General features: G+C 40.4%; 1 protein-coding gene across 1 annotated transcript in view; it reads right to left on the bottom strand.

The window, feature by feature from the left end:
• Positions 1 to 1,289: 1,289 nt before the first annotated feature.
• The window catches only part of LOC112154559 (glutamate receptor ionotropic, NMDA 2C), a 74,427-nt gene continuing 61,782 nt past the window's right edge, over positions 1,290 to 13,934 (bottom strand). Inside the window, exons 10-16 of the mRNA XM_024285589.2 lie at positions 13,601 to 13,754; positions 13,235 to 13,360; positions 10,886 to 11,115; positions 8,032 to 8,192; positions 7,316 to 7,503; positions 6,031 to 6,263; positions 1,290 to 4,001 (exon numbers count right to left, since the gene is read on the bottom strand). Coding sequence (XP_024141357.1) covers positions 2,469 to 4,001; positions 6,031 to 6,263; positions 7,316 to 7,503; positions 8,032 to 8,192; positions 10,886 to 11,115; positions 13,235 to 13,360; positions 13,601 to 13,754 — 2,625 coding nt within the window. The 3' untranslated portion in view covers positions 1,290 to 2,468. The remainder of the gene's footprint in view (positions 4,002 to 6,030; positions 6,264 to 7,315; positions 7,504 to 8,031; positions 8,193 to 10,885; positions 11,116 to 13,234; positions 13,361 to 13,600; positions 13,755 to 13,934) is intronic.

Raw genomic sequence — 13,934 nt, 5'->3', positions numbered from 1 at the left:
CAGATAGCTGACCTCCATATGACAAGATCAGAGAAGGAGACTTTGATCACTCACCAGATCATCTTCATTTCTTTTTCATTACATTTTTTAAGGACATATAAAACTACTTTTGTCATTTCCTTCTGCTTATATAAAGGGTTCTGTTAAAGCAGAAAAAGTAGGCCAGTGCCCACTTTCCAACAGATGCAGTTCTGGGAGAGTTCAGACATTATTTGTGAACTATTCCATATTAACATATTTAAAGTGGAACCAAAGTGGAAGAAAGTTTTGTTGATTTGTTCTTATTAATCAAAACCTAGAACACTGAAACCCCCACCTTGTATTTAGGAAATTAAGAGAAAAACAGGACGACAGCAGTGCAGTTCCTTTGATGTCCACCGGGGGATGGTTTTGAAAAGGAACAATCCCCCGATCCTGTCCAAAAGTATTTTTACTTTACATAAAAAATAAATGTATAAGCCTGATTGGAAAATTCTGTTAAAACACAATTACTCTCTTTTATATTAATGAAATTTGTTTTTTAGGTCATATAGAGTGCATGTTTGTGTATTTTAAAATTAACTTTTTTTTCTAGGCCAATTACCATATTTTTAAAGCATAAGCTGCACTTTTAATTTTGTATAGGTGTTTGTTTTTAGGGAGGGATATATCCTAAGATGTTGTTTTCCCTTTAAATACCACTAGAGGGCACTGTAGGTGTGTGTCTCACTATTTGCTACTTACAGCAATGCAGAAGAAGAGACACAGGCTTTATCCAAATTCCTTCCCTACGCACTATATAGTGCACAATATGGTGTGTTCACCAATTTGTAATGCTGTCTGAATTTACAATTCCAAAATCAAGTGTGCAAGAAATCTCCCTGAAGTCTTTGCAAAAAATTAGCGTGCATCAATGCTCACTACATTAGGGAATATTGACCACAATGCATTGCGGCCCAACAATTTTTAAACGTGTTTAAATGTAATCTTTTTAATAAATCCGCATTTTCATCATCAGAATACAGTGGAGTCACAAATAGATATCGTGAAATGTTTGTATTGAGTCGATTTTCACTCCGTGACTTAGCTGATGTCATATCCATTAGATCTCTTATGTTATCTGTTCTGTTATTATCATTTTGCTTTAAGATTAAATGTTCTTTTTGTTCCCATAATTTAATAAATAAATGAAGTTATCGCCCATAAAAGTATTAACAAGAACCAAAACACCACGAGATTTAAATATAATTCAGTATAAAATGAGCAGTTTCTGCATTTGGTGTATAAACATAAGAAAACACAGAAACCAGTTCATCTAAAAAGTCTCTTTATTTGGTCTAAGTGAATAATTACAGGGTAGGAGGGGCTTCATAATATAGATACTAGAATAGCTTTGCGATATCTAATGTAAATTCAATAACTAAAACAGAGGGAATGGGAAAGGGGAGGAATGACGAGGAAATATAAAATCGTGGAAAAAGGCAAGTGATGAAAATCGTTATCAGTCGACCGACAGAATCAAAACGTCAAAAGCAAATGTACCAATAAAACAGCAACACACTTAGAATGTGTCAGAGGTGATCTTAGAAAAAAGAGTGACTATAAATCCTAGCATATGTAGAATACATGAATGTGACACTAACCACCCTCAAAAACACATTCATTATACTGATATAGTACTTAAATTACAGAGTTCGTGAGGCCCTGTGTTTGTTTCTTTTTTTTGTTGTGCTGAAATTCAGCCTCACAAGGAGACTAAGAGAGGATGATGAGTTTGTGGTTTAAGACACCGAGTGCTGGTCAATGCTATCCCAATTCTGCAATGATTGTGCAGAGTGTGTTCATATGGACTGCTTTCAAACCGTTGTTGCTTCTTCGGACTAAATAAAGGCTTTAATTATACTTATAAATCAACAGCATGTACCTGTCTTTTCAGAAAACATCTTGTTGAGATTAAACCTTCTCAAGTGCTTGCCAGCAGCTCTAGATCTTCTGCTACAGGGACTGCTTTTTTTTTTTTTTTTTTGGCTGCTTCATCCCAGTTTGACAGCCCCTTCACTTGACAACACCTACAACTGACTGAACCGTCCACAAGACACGTCCGCACAACACACACTAAAGTATGATGGAGTCAACCCAAGCCCTATAAACCCAACGCCCCTGAATCCTGGTCGAGCCCCAAAAATGCAAACGATGTTCATGGAAAAGCAGCAAGTGAATAAGACAAGTCAACTCCCGCTTTGCACGGCTCATAGACTGATGATTGTGCTGTCTGTTTTACCAGTTCATGATGTAGAAATCTTCAAGATACAAATGTCATTTTTGTGCTACGTCTTGTTTTTGCCAAAATGTACATTAAAAACAAACAATTATTTTTTTAAATTATAGTATTCTTCCTTTCAAATACATTTCAGGAAAATAATATTTCCACAGTGGTGATGTTTATTGTCTTCCAATAGTATTTATCAAAAAGTAATTGTAGATTCCAATCAGACTTCTGATTCTAGACTGGACACTCTTCGCCAAGGACGAAGTACGCAAGGGCTTGCTGCCGGTTGGCCACCCACTCCCTGTCCTCCTTGAGCTTCGGTTCCAATCTGGGATCCCTGATAGACTCCATAGGCCCCATAGACGCTGTCCTGATAAAGCAGGGCCCGCTGGCCCCCACATCTTCCACCCCCACATGCCAATAGCTGGCACACAGGACTTGAAGCCTGGCTGTGATGCTGCAGGTCCAGAGGGCCGTGGTAGAGGGGGAGTCCAGGGTATGAGTTCAGGTAGTGAGCGTACTGTCGGTTGAGTAAACTTGTGGCTCTCCGTACCATACCCCGCCCGAACCCCGTCCCGTGTCGCACTGCTTCTCCGTATGTTGGGAGATGGGTGGAGTGGGAGTAGCGTAACCTTTGGGCCTTTCGGCCATTAGGTTTCCTCTGGTCCTCTCTGATGTGGAGGTAGGCCTGGTTTCTTGGCAGGCACAGATTGTTTCGGAGGTGGGCGGGGTTGTAAGTCTTAGCTGACGTTAATGAGGTTTGAACGCATGGAAACAAGTCTGGCAAGGTTGAAGGTTGACTGGACAAAGAGGACTGGGACTCGTCGAGTGGATGAATATCCTCACCTCCCCAAGTTGCTTTAAGGAAAGAGGGCCGGCGATGCCGGCGCCTCCCTCTCAACACAAGGTCCTCCGGGGGCCAGGAGCTGTAGTTCTCAACCCGAGGACACATGCCCTCTCCTGAGTAAATGTTATCAACACTAGGGGCAGACAAATGGTTTTCTTGGAGCTGGTTGGCTTTGAGCTCGCTAAAACCTAAGGACGTTTTGTCACTTTTTCTTAGCTCCCCGTGTTTTCTCATCTCCACATCTCCATTCTCACACTGAAAACTCCTGGACCTTCTTTTCCTTTGAGAAAAGCTCAGCTGGACATGCTGGTTTTGAGGTGAGGAGACTGGATGAGATGCATACATGTTTGGCAGATCGGTATAGGAGATGAATGGCGATTGGGAGTGGGAGTCCACATAGATGCGCCCAGTGGTTTGATAGTGTTGCGGATGCTGATGGGGGTGGGGCTCGACCATGGCTAGATGAGGACTGCTCAGACTGGACACTGGGAGCGGTCTGTCATACAGACACGATGAAGAGCGAGTGGGGAGTGTGTAGCGTAGTGGCGTTGGTCTGGTGACACTCCTCTCCTGTTTCAGAGAGCTGACACCAGTTAGAGGCGGGGTGAAGGCGCGCTGAGGAAGGGAGCAATGGTTTTCTGTGACATAAGCAAAGCCTCCTGGCACCGCCTCGGTGGTGACCTGTGGCACACGGACAGGCAAGCTGCCACCGTGACGAGTCAAGTGCTCAATAGTCTTGGTAGCATTGTCCAGGGAGCTCTCTACATTGGCTGTGGAGACTAGATCCTTGGCAGTACGAAGCATCTTAAGCATATTTGCTTGAGCATAATTTGAGGTAAGGTCGGGTTTGGCCAAACCAGATGAGCGACCAGGATCCTCCACTCCTTTGAAACAGCTGTAAATGCCCTAAAAAATAAATAGTACATGAAAGTCTGCTCTTTTATTCAGTTGTGTTTCTAAAACTGTGTTCACACCAAACGCGATTCACACATCAGGTTTCAATGTTAAATCAATGGACAGACGAGATAAGAGGTCCTGCAGCGCAATTTGAGTTTAGGGCACGGCGGTCTGGCAAGGTTTTGGGTGCAATTTTGGCATTTTGGTAAATTGAGTTCAAAAACCTGAATTTTGTCAAGGAAGATGCATCATGACAGCCACTCAGGGACTCAGCTTTTTGAGGGGGACCTGGTTGCAGACAAGAAGGCGACTGACAATCATTACATGGAAGGAAGTTCAGAACCAGAACATCAACTCCACCCCTGCGTGGGATCTTTCGCTTTGGTAGGAAAAGACTAATATAACTGGCAACCTTAACCCCGGGCTCCCACTGCAAGTATTGCAGCTCCGGTGGGATACGAGAGCGGTCTAGCTACAATAGATGACTCCCATTGATCTCGGGATGGCTGCAGCCACAGGCTCTGCTGATTACCTCGCGAAACTCTGAGCTCACATAGGCTCGAGTGATAACCCGCCATTTATATAGGAAGTACAGTAATCCCCCTCCCTTATTCGCGGGAGTTCAGCAAATTTGAACAAAAACGCCGCAGAGGTCGAATGTGATTGTCTGCAGTGGGATTTCCTCTCGTACGTTTAAAGTAACGTCCTATCGTCAGCTTTGGCATGAAACGCATTTATGATGCGATTGGTGGGTGGAGTCTATAACCAACATGGAGAACCTGATTGTTTGACTCCTAAAATGTAATAATATTTTTTCTTTTCTATCAAAACAACAATAAAAAACAAAGTCAAATTTTTGTTTTTATTTTTATTTTTTCCCTTGTGGGACTTTCGGGGGACAGCAAGTCATCAAACTGGGTCACGGAGAGATGAAAGTGCCGTACTGGTAGAGTCTCTGAGTGATCTCAGACATGGAGACGTGATTACCGATGCTTTTGTAGAGCTCTTCAAAATAAATAAACTTGATTTTTCAGCATCATCCGTGTCTTCCATGTATTATAAAGTACTCTTTGGTAGTAATGAGACTAAAAACTTTAGGTGGCAGCTCCTTCCACACATCTAGTTTATGGACACTTTTTTAGACAAGCGTTGAGATACGAATTTGATGCGTGTCAAAGAAGAGGTACCCAATTTAAATATGTGAATCGCGTTCGGTGTGAATGCAGTTACGAGTAATTAAAACCCCACTAGCAGTATACTAAATACCTGACTAAAAAAAAAACACTTCTTAGCATTATGGTAAATCTCAGGCACTCATTTACTCTTTATCCCCAGAGAGTCAAAGGGAAACTATTTAGCTGAAGGGATTGCCCCAATAAATGCACATGACACACAGAGTCCCTTTCAGAACAAACTGTCTCCAACTGCATGGACGAACAATGAGCCAAATCCCATGACTTCTCCCTGCTTACAGTTGGATGAGCGATCCTGAAAGAGCCAAATTTAATTTGGTCCTTGGGGCTGCCCCATAAGGATTAATGATCAGATATTCATTTAGCCGTTAATCTGATAAAATCCACATTCAGGCACAATGGTGTAATTACACAGCAGAGAGGGCCGGGTTCCACTGACATTTTCCTGGCTGTAACTGCAGCCAAAGCTGTTTGTCTTTATAAATGTATTTTCACACAACCAGAATAACATGTTGTGTAATGACCTTGACTAATTGCAAAGTAATGTTGGCAATTAAAGCTGCATGCTAAGTAGACATCTGAATTAAAGCTGCCACTTTGAATTGTTTACCTCTTCTTAACACTTTGTCATTCACTGCATTCATCTACTAACACAAAATAAAACCAAGTAATAGATGCACAAATATTCAATTTACTATTACCTTAAGGTATTACTATGTAATATAGCATATGTATTTAAAAATGTGTCTAAAAGCAACAAATTGTGACCCATCACCAACACTTTCTCACACAAGTTAGCAATTTAGTGTGATTAAACCTAAAAATGAAGAATATACAACTCTTACCCTGCTGATGGCCAACAGGAAGTCCACTTTGTCGGACTTGTGGAGGGAGTGTCTTAGTTTCCAGTAGAGCAGATGTTCCCACGCGAAAACCAGCATGCTCAGACCCATAGCCACCAGGAGCATGTAGAAGACACCTGCCATGTTGTCAATGTCCAACTTGCTGCTCATCACCTCATTTTTCTCATTCTGGCAGATACCAGACAGCCAGACTGTCTCCAATCGCTCCGTGTCTCCTGAAGATTTTTAACATAGAAATTAAGAGCTGGAGAGCTTTGAAAAGGCTTCTGAGAAATGATAAAATAAAACATAAGTGCCAAAAAAACACAACCAACAAAGAAATATCTTAAAAAGGAATCAAGATGGGTACAAATCTAGTATCTAAAATACTAAGTATTCTAAAACAAGTTAAAACGTCACGTCTAAACATGTGCTAGTTTTGCTACGGTGGCCCTGAAGTGCAAATCACACCAACAAGTCAAAAAAACATATCAAATAAAGATCATACATCCATCATCGTATATCCAATCCTCTTTTCAGTCTCTTTTCAGTCTGTTGGTCAAAACTTTAGACCCAACAGTGATGATGATGATCCAGTTTGTTTGTCAGAATTTCATCTGATCATTTTCAGTTTTATATGGACCCCTCACACGTGACGTCTCAGCGCCCTCTCCACAATTTTGGGAGTCAAACGCACCGTTGCCGCCACAGATCTTTGTCATGTCGATCTTTTTTCGTGTCCATTCAACTTTCTGCAACAGTTTCAACAGTTTTACCAATGCCTGTAGCCTCTTCTTACAGAGCCGACACTCTTTCAAATGTAACGCAATGACAAAGGCAGTGAATATGTATCACTTTTAAGACAAATCAAATATGTAGCTACAGGCCAATCTAACACAAAATGTTCAATACAGAGTCTGCTGACATCTGTAGGCCGCCGCCGTCCACGTTTGACTGGCGATCCATCATTTTCTGTCTTCATCTCGCAGAAATCTGTCAAACGACACGGTTGAATTTTGAGTTTTTCTGTTGTAGGAACCAATAGCAACACGTGTATGCCATGGTGGATATTTTTCTTATACCAAAGTCGCAGGTTTTACCAAGAAGTATCAAAATAATGTGTGCTTGACTCCCAAAATGGGGTGCTTCAGTTGATTGGCAGAGAGATCTCGTATTCAATTATCCATTTTCCGTGATTGCACTTGATTCAAGTACTTAACAGGAAGTGGATGAAGTACAGATACCCTTAAGGACGAAAGGCCAGACTGAGACAGAGATCTTTGCTCACCATCTCCAAGGAACTGTAGCAGTGCCAGGTCAATAGGTCGTTTCCAGCGAGAGTCTTTCTCAAGGGCGATGCCGTACCCTGTGGTGGCAAACACTTTCCCACTGCCTATCGTCACCAGCTTGCACCCTTCATCTTTGCCCGCCATGTAGTTCAAAACTGCAGCATCATAGATGAAGGCATCCAGTTTCCTGCAAACAAGTATTTATTTTGCAACTTCTCCCAAAACATAAATCACTAATCCGATAAATAGTCCTAATTTACACTGAAATAAATGTCTTTGCCAAATTAATCCTTGTCAAATAATTACAGAAATTAAAATGGGACACTTTCAGGATGATCTCACTGATGGACTGACATTCAAGTCTCTTGATTTTACATATTGGCACAAGAAAGGCAGAAAAAAATGTAAAACACGAGCTGTTTGATGTCCAAAAATACATCTTCAAATACTGAAAGACAGAGTCCTGAATCTTAATGAGAAAGAAGTGTTTGACAGTCGCTTTTAAAAACAACTTAAGCAGCACAAGACACGTTTTTAGGTCTAAAAATAAATTCATCACAATGACCCAGTTCAAAAATAGGTGCAAAACATAAAAAAAAAAATCCTCTCCCTGCTGTATTTGATCACTGCTGCTGTGTCATCTCATGTGTCCAGGTTAAATATAACTCTTGAATCATTATCATGCCACGCAGCTGAAATCTGATCAAATCTGTACCCAGTTTTGAGGCTCTGCAGCGCTTCCTCCACGCCCTTCTGGTTGTATTTCATCATGTGCGTGTGCATGTCTGGATAGTTGCTGCGTATGTTCCTTTCTGTGCTCCCATTTGGGACCGTCCCGAAGCGAAAAGGAGGGTAATGCTCCTGTGGCTTTTGAAACTGCAAGGAGGCAGAAGACGAAGGGAGGGGGTAAATGTGAGAAAAATCAGACATATGAAGAAACAAAGGCAAAATAGGGCAGTTGTTTAAAAAAAATTAAAGTAAAAGTGGAAGAAAAACTGAAACAAGGACAGGAAGCTGAAAGGATGTCAAAATCTTAAAACTTGATGTAATCACAAGCTAAAATCAGAGCTGAATAAATGGGCTGTCCACCATTCTCTCACCTCGTCTTGATTAAATCTGACATCAGTCAACATGCATCTGTTTGATTAATTTCATTGCACACAGATGATCCTAATCCAGTTCAATCTGTGCCTGATCAGGGTTTACGTTCCCATACATGACACAGAAGTATGTCTGTTGGAGCTCAATTACACCAGAGTAGAACCATCCATCGTGGTTATGGCGTTGACCTTTGGAGCTCAGCAGAAATGAATGGACCAATCATCATGTGAGTGGACATGAACTGAACGTGTGCTTTATAATAACTTCAACTACAAACCAAGAGTTACAGACTTCTAATGATTCATTAGACCACAATCTAGCCTGTTAGTTTGTCTCAGCAAGTGTACCAAATACATGTGTGCATTAGAGCAGAACATCTCATTGAAACTAGTTTTTTAACTGAGAAATATAAATATTTGCCGTTTTGCAGACTTTATAAACACAACTTTGAATTTCAAATCATCAGGTTTGTTCAAGTCCAAAACCTTTAGAAGGACAAAGTTAAGACTGGATGACGAATGCAGTAATGGTGAAAGCAATTTACAGTCTTTGTGTAGGAAATACTTCAATCAATAACCAAGAAAAGGTCAATCTTAACTTTTTTTTTAATAACTGCAAAAAAAAGAACTGTTGAGCTGAAGTCCCGTTAAAACATGTCTTAAGCTACATTCACACCAGCTGCAGGAAGTCGCATTCAAGTGCCTACTTTCATTGAGAAGTCCATATAGACTCCCATAAACGCGTGTTTCGGGGTTCAAAATTCTTCACACAAGATTTGAGTCCGTTCAAACCAGGCGTTCACTGAACGCTGAAACTTCAACTGTCAAATAGCTGAATTTTGACCAATCAGGGCAGACTTGGCAGTGACATATGGGTAGTGTTAAAAACATGGAGGTGCCAGCCGTTGTAAACATGATCATGTAGGAGAAATTAACAAATTGCAAATTTTCTGCCCGGCCAGAATATATCAAAATATAATATAAAATCTATAAGGTGCTGTAAAAGAAAAAGCCTGAGATTCACGAGATTCACGACATTTCGTACCAAGACTTTAACCACAGGTGTCAGACATGGACAAGTAAAAAGTAGAAACACAGATGAAGAGTCTCCTTGCTTGTCCAGAACTCGTCTGGTGAACACCACCGGCTGAAAGCGCGTTCATAAAACAATGTTTAATGCGTTGTTGAACGCATACTACATGCCCGGTGTGAATGTAGCTTAACTGTGGTGGAGGGGGGGAATGAACAAGTGACTTCATGAGAAAGGGGGTTGGGCTGCCACCCCAGCATGCTTTACTTCAACCTGTGTTGTGCGTTCAAGAATGCTTTCTTAGCTCACAGTGTTCACATTGGACTGTCACTACCTATAGTCTCCCTTTTCACCCACGTGTTGACTTTAAGACTTAATCAGTCTGGATGGTACAGTTGGTTGGAGAATTGTTTATTAGCTATTTTTCCAGTTAGAAAAAGCTTTGATAATCTGTCATGGAACAGTTGGACTTTCAGTCAAATCTGTAAATTTGAAAGCCATAAAAAGCCCTAAAACACTGTCAACCCAAACCAAATACTGTTATGTTTTCGCCTTTTTATGAAATCCCTTTTATCAAGGTTTAGTGGAGCCTTCATTTTTGCCAGAATCCATAAGCTGTATCATGTTACTCAGTTATTTGGAAAAAATAGGAAATCATAGGAGAGTTTCAGCTCCTATTGGTGCATTGTACTGCTCCCGAAGTTCATGTTCTGTCTCTAATTGAGCCTGTTCCAGTCACGGATAATTAGATTTTGGTCAGGATGTCCCCAGAACTACTAGGATTGAGCTTTGACTTATTTCCATCATAGCTGGAATACTTTTTCTTGTAAAAGTTATGCATGTTTGTTAGGTTTAGTCCACTAATGACCTTTCCTATGTTTTTTCTGGGCACAGGTAAAGTATTGAACGTACTCTTAACTTGAAAACTGAGGCCAGCCTTTGCTGTGCGATAAAAATAAAATGGTATCCAGTTGAGCTCCTTTGAAAGCTTTTTTTGTCGGTTAGATGCACAGACTTTACAGTCTAAAGAACCAGCGCAGGTGTTGTCTTCCTCTGTGCTTTTGACATTTTTTTTTTTTTTAAACCATTTGACATTTTGTGATCTTGTTCAAACAGAGTGAGGGATGAAGACAACACGGGGGAATATTGATGGACAGACTTGAAATACTGACAGGACAAGTTAAGAGTCAGACGCGATCTGTGTTGGCAGACAGCAGTAATTGATTAATCATTCATACCACTGGGCCTCCTGCTGTTAGGAAAAGGACAGAGACATTCATAACAGAATCCTTTCGCTGGATATGACCCAGGAGGCTTTTTCTACCGCATTTCTGACTCTAGCGCTAATGGTACATAAGTCGATGCAATTTGAAGAAAACAGTAAACATTTAAATAAACATCTTGACCCACACAGACTACATGATTCATTGGTCTCATACCTTTTTGTCGGAGAGGCCTGACACTGTGTCGATGTACTGTTCCTGTATCATGAAAGCCGCCAGGTTGGCGGTGTACGAAGCCAGAAAGATGACAGCAAAAAAGGCCCAGACCAGAACCATGATTTTACTGGTGGTTCCTTTGGGGTTTTCAATGGGGACGGAGTTGTTGAAGACAATGCCCCACAAAAGCCACACCGATTTTCCAATTGTGAAGGTTGGTCCGCCTGGAGCTGAGAACAGAGAGAAATGAGTTATACTTTTCAGAGAAATTGTCCTGATTTTCATGGAGGATTTCATGGACGACTGGAAAAAGACTTTTTTGTGGGTTCAGACTTGATATAGAAAGATAAGAACTTAACATTTTCTTCAGTTGTGCCAAACCTGTTTCAAAGTTACATTCATGAATTTTTAGCAAACTTAAACTTGCTGCAGTTCCTCCAATGACCACTAGAAACTGGTTCCAAAGGGGAACAATTTTCCATTTGGTAGCTTTGATTTTGGTGCCTTATCTTTTTATTTGTAGGTGAATAGACCTGTGGGTAGACTCAACAACACTCTCACTATCCTTTGTATCACATCATTGCCCATTTTCCAAACTCCAGTCAATTTGCCCAACCAGTTTCAAGCTTCAGTTTTGTTGTGCAGAATCACGTGTTGTGTCAATCATTCAGCCACCGCTCCTTCAAATGGGATCAGGTTTGGGAATAGGCGTTTCCCACAGTAATCAGGTGGATTCCACTGACACCAATGGTTCGAGCAGCAGTGGAATGGTCCAGATAATCATTCAGATGTGCCCCAAGATTTGAGACTATTTGAAGAAAAACTAATTCTGATGCAGACTGAACAGGTGTGAAAATGTCCCATGCAGGGAGCATACTCCAGATAAATCTGTTACGTCCAGCAGTGGTTGCCCCTCCTCCCTTGCTCTGACCTGATTGCCTCAGCTGCATATTATTTTCTCATTAGTGTTTCAGGTATTTAAGTTATGGTTTTCTGGTGTTTCTCTGTCGCAGAGTCCTGTTTGCTTTCTATGTTTTGGAGTGCTATTAAATCCTTTCCACCGTTTCCCATCTGATTTCGAGTCCTTCCTGCATCTGGGTTTCCTCCTGTTTGCCCAACCGTAACAAAATCTGAAACGTTAAGCTTTTTCAGACATGTATACTTATAGAAAACATTAAATAAAAAACTAACTAAAAGGATGAGGAAATCTAAACACAAAAAATGCTTTATTTTAGACCATAAACGTACACTATTGCATTTGATTATTGAAAGGTTGTTGAAAATGTTGCTACCTCAGCCTGTTTGTTACCCTTGCCTATACGCTGCAAAGAAGGGTGCCACCGCCATCAATCACACTGTGATTTGTGAAGCCTGGAATGCTAATTAAAAATTGTAAGTGACCTTTCAGGCATTGAAACATTGTGTTGCTGGTGCTGCTCTCTGGGTTTGATTAGCCTCAAACTCTTTGGGAAATGGCAAGTTTTTCAAAATCAGGCAGAAGCGGTGTGAAATTCAGTTTGATGAGAATTTACACGTTTTTTAGTACAAATAAGTAGGGCTGCCACGATTAGTCAACTAATCGACGACTAATCGACTATTAAAATTGTCAACGACTGATTTAATAGTCGATTAGTCGTTATTTTATATTATATGGAGTCAGAGTGTAGTAAAGGTGAAAGTTTTAATTGTATTCTGCTAGATTTCTGGACTATGCTTTTATGCTTTTTTTTTAGTTTAGCTAATAATTCAGCTACAAGCTAGCTATTTTGGCTACTTTAGTTTTTTTGTTTGTTTTATGGCTATTTTGAAGTTTTGCTAATATTTCAGCTACATGCTAGCTGTTTTGGCTAATTTAAGATTTTTTTAATGTTTTTTAGGCAAATTTGGAGTATAACTAATTGAGGTATGGCTAATTTAGTTTTTTTTTTCTTTTTTTCTTTTAAGGCTAACTTGGAGTTTAGCTAATCTTTCAGCTACATGCTAGCTATTTGGCCAATTTATGATTTTTTTTAAGGTTGTTTTTTAATTTAGCTAATATGTTAGATGTTTTAGCTAACCAATGCTTTTTTTTCTCCTTCAGTTTTTATGCTAATTTGGCATTTAAACAGTATTTTAGCCGGTTACATAAACATTGGGCATGAGCCGATTAGTCGACAAATCGGACAAAATAATTGGTGATTAGTTAACTATTAAAATAATCGTTTATGGCAGCCATACAATTAAGTACCTTTAAATGTCTTTATATTTTGAAAACAGAGTATGTGGCAATACTTTACTGGTAGTTTTTAACTTAGTTTTAATTTAATGTTTCTCATTCATAAAACTACAAAAAAGGAAAATATAACTCACCTTTGGCGCTCACTAAACTGCGGTTGTAGCCAACCGGACTGAAGTATTCAAACACGAAGACGGTCACCGCCACCACGGTCAGGCACATCACGAACATCATGACCCAAACTGCTGGACTGTACGGCTCTGGACAGAACAGACAGTGAAGACGTACTTCATAGATAAGTCAGTCATAGCAAAGAAATAGTATGTGGAGGATTTCGAGTAGTGGTCGGTGTTTTGGATTTAGGCGAGTGCCTTCAGGGTGGATTTAATTGGCAGGCTACAGCTATCAGTGTTGAAGCTTTTTGAGCAGTTTTCTGCTGGGACCACATTTGTAAGTAGGCCATAGGAAGGGATGTGAAAAGGCCAGACTTTGTCTCTTACCCAGAAAAGCAGACGGGGATACCGTTCCGTTGCTGCGCGCTACCATCACGCTGATGCCCGTCTCAACAAACGGCACAGAAAAGTCGATAATTTCAGAGCGCTCTTCATTAATAGTTAAGGAGCCAATGGCCATGTCGGCTCGTCTGTACACAACCTGAGAAAAGAAGAAAAAACTAACATAAAGACAAGAATTACTCCTGTTTCTTTTACTAAATTGACTTATTCTAACTAAAACTTTCATCCATGAAACCACAAGCAGCAAAACTTCCCACTATATATTACAACATACAGACATGATTTAATAGCTGGGTCTCCAAAGGGAAAATAAATGTGT

The sequence above is a fragment of the Oryzias melastigma genome, linkage group LG19 (genome assembly GCF_002922805.2).
Source record: "Oryzias melastigma strain HK-1 linkage group LG19, ASM292280v2, whole genome shotgun sequence".
Classification (NCBI taxonomy): domain Eukaryota; kingdom Metazoa; phylum Chordata; class Actinopteri; order Beloniformes; family Adrianichthyidae; genus Oryzias; species Oryzias melastigma.
This window is presented reverse-complemented; position numbering and strand designations above follow the sequence as displayed.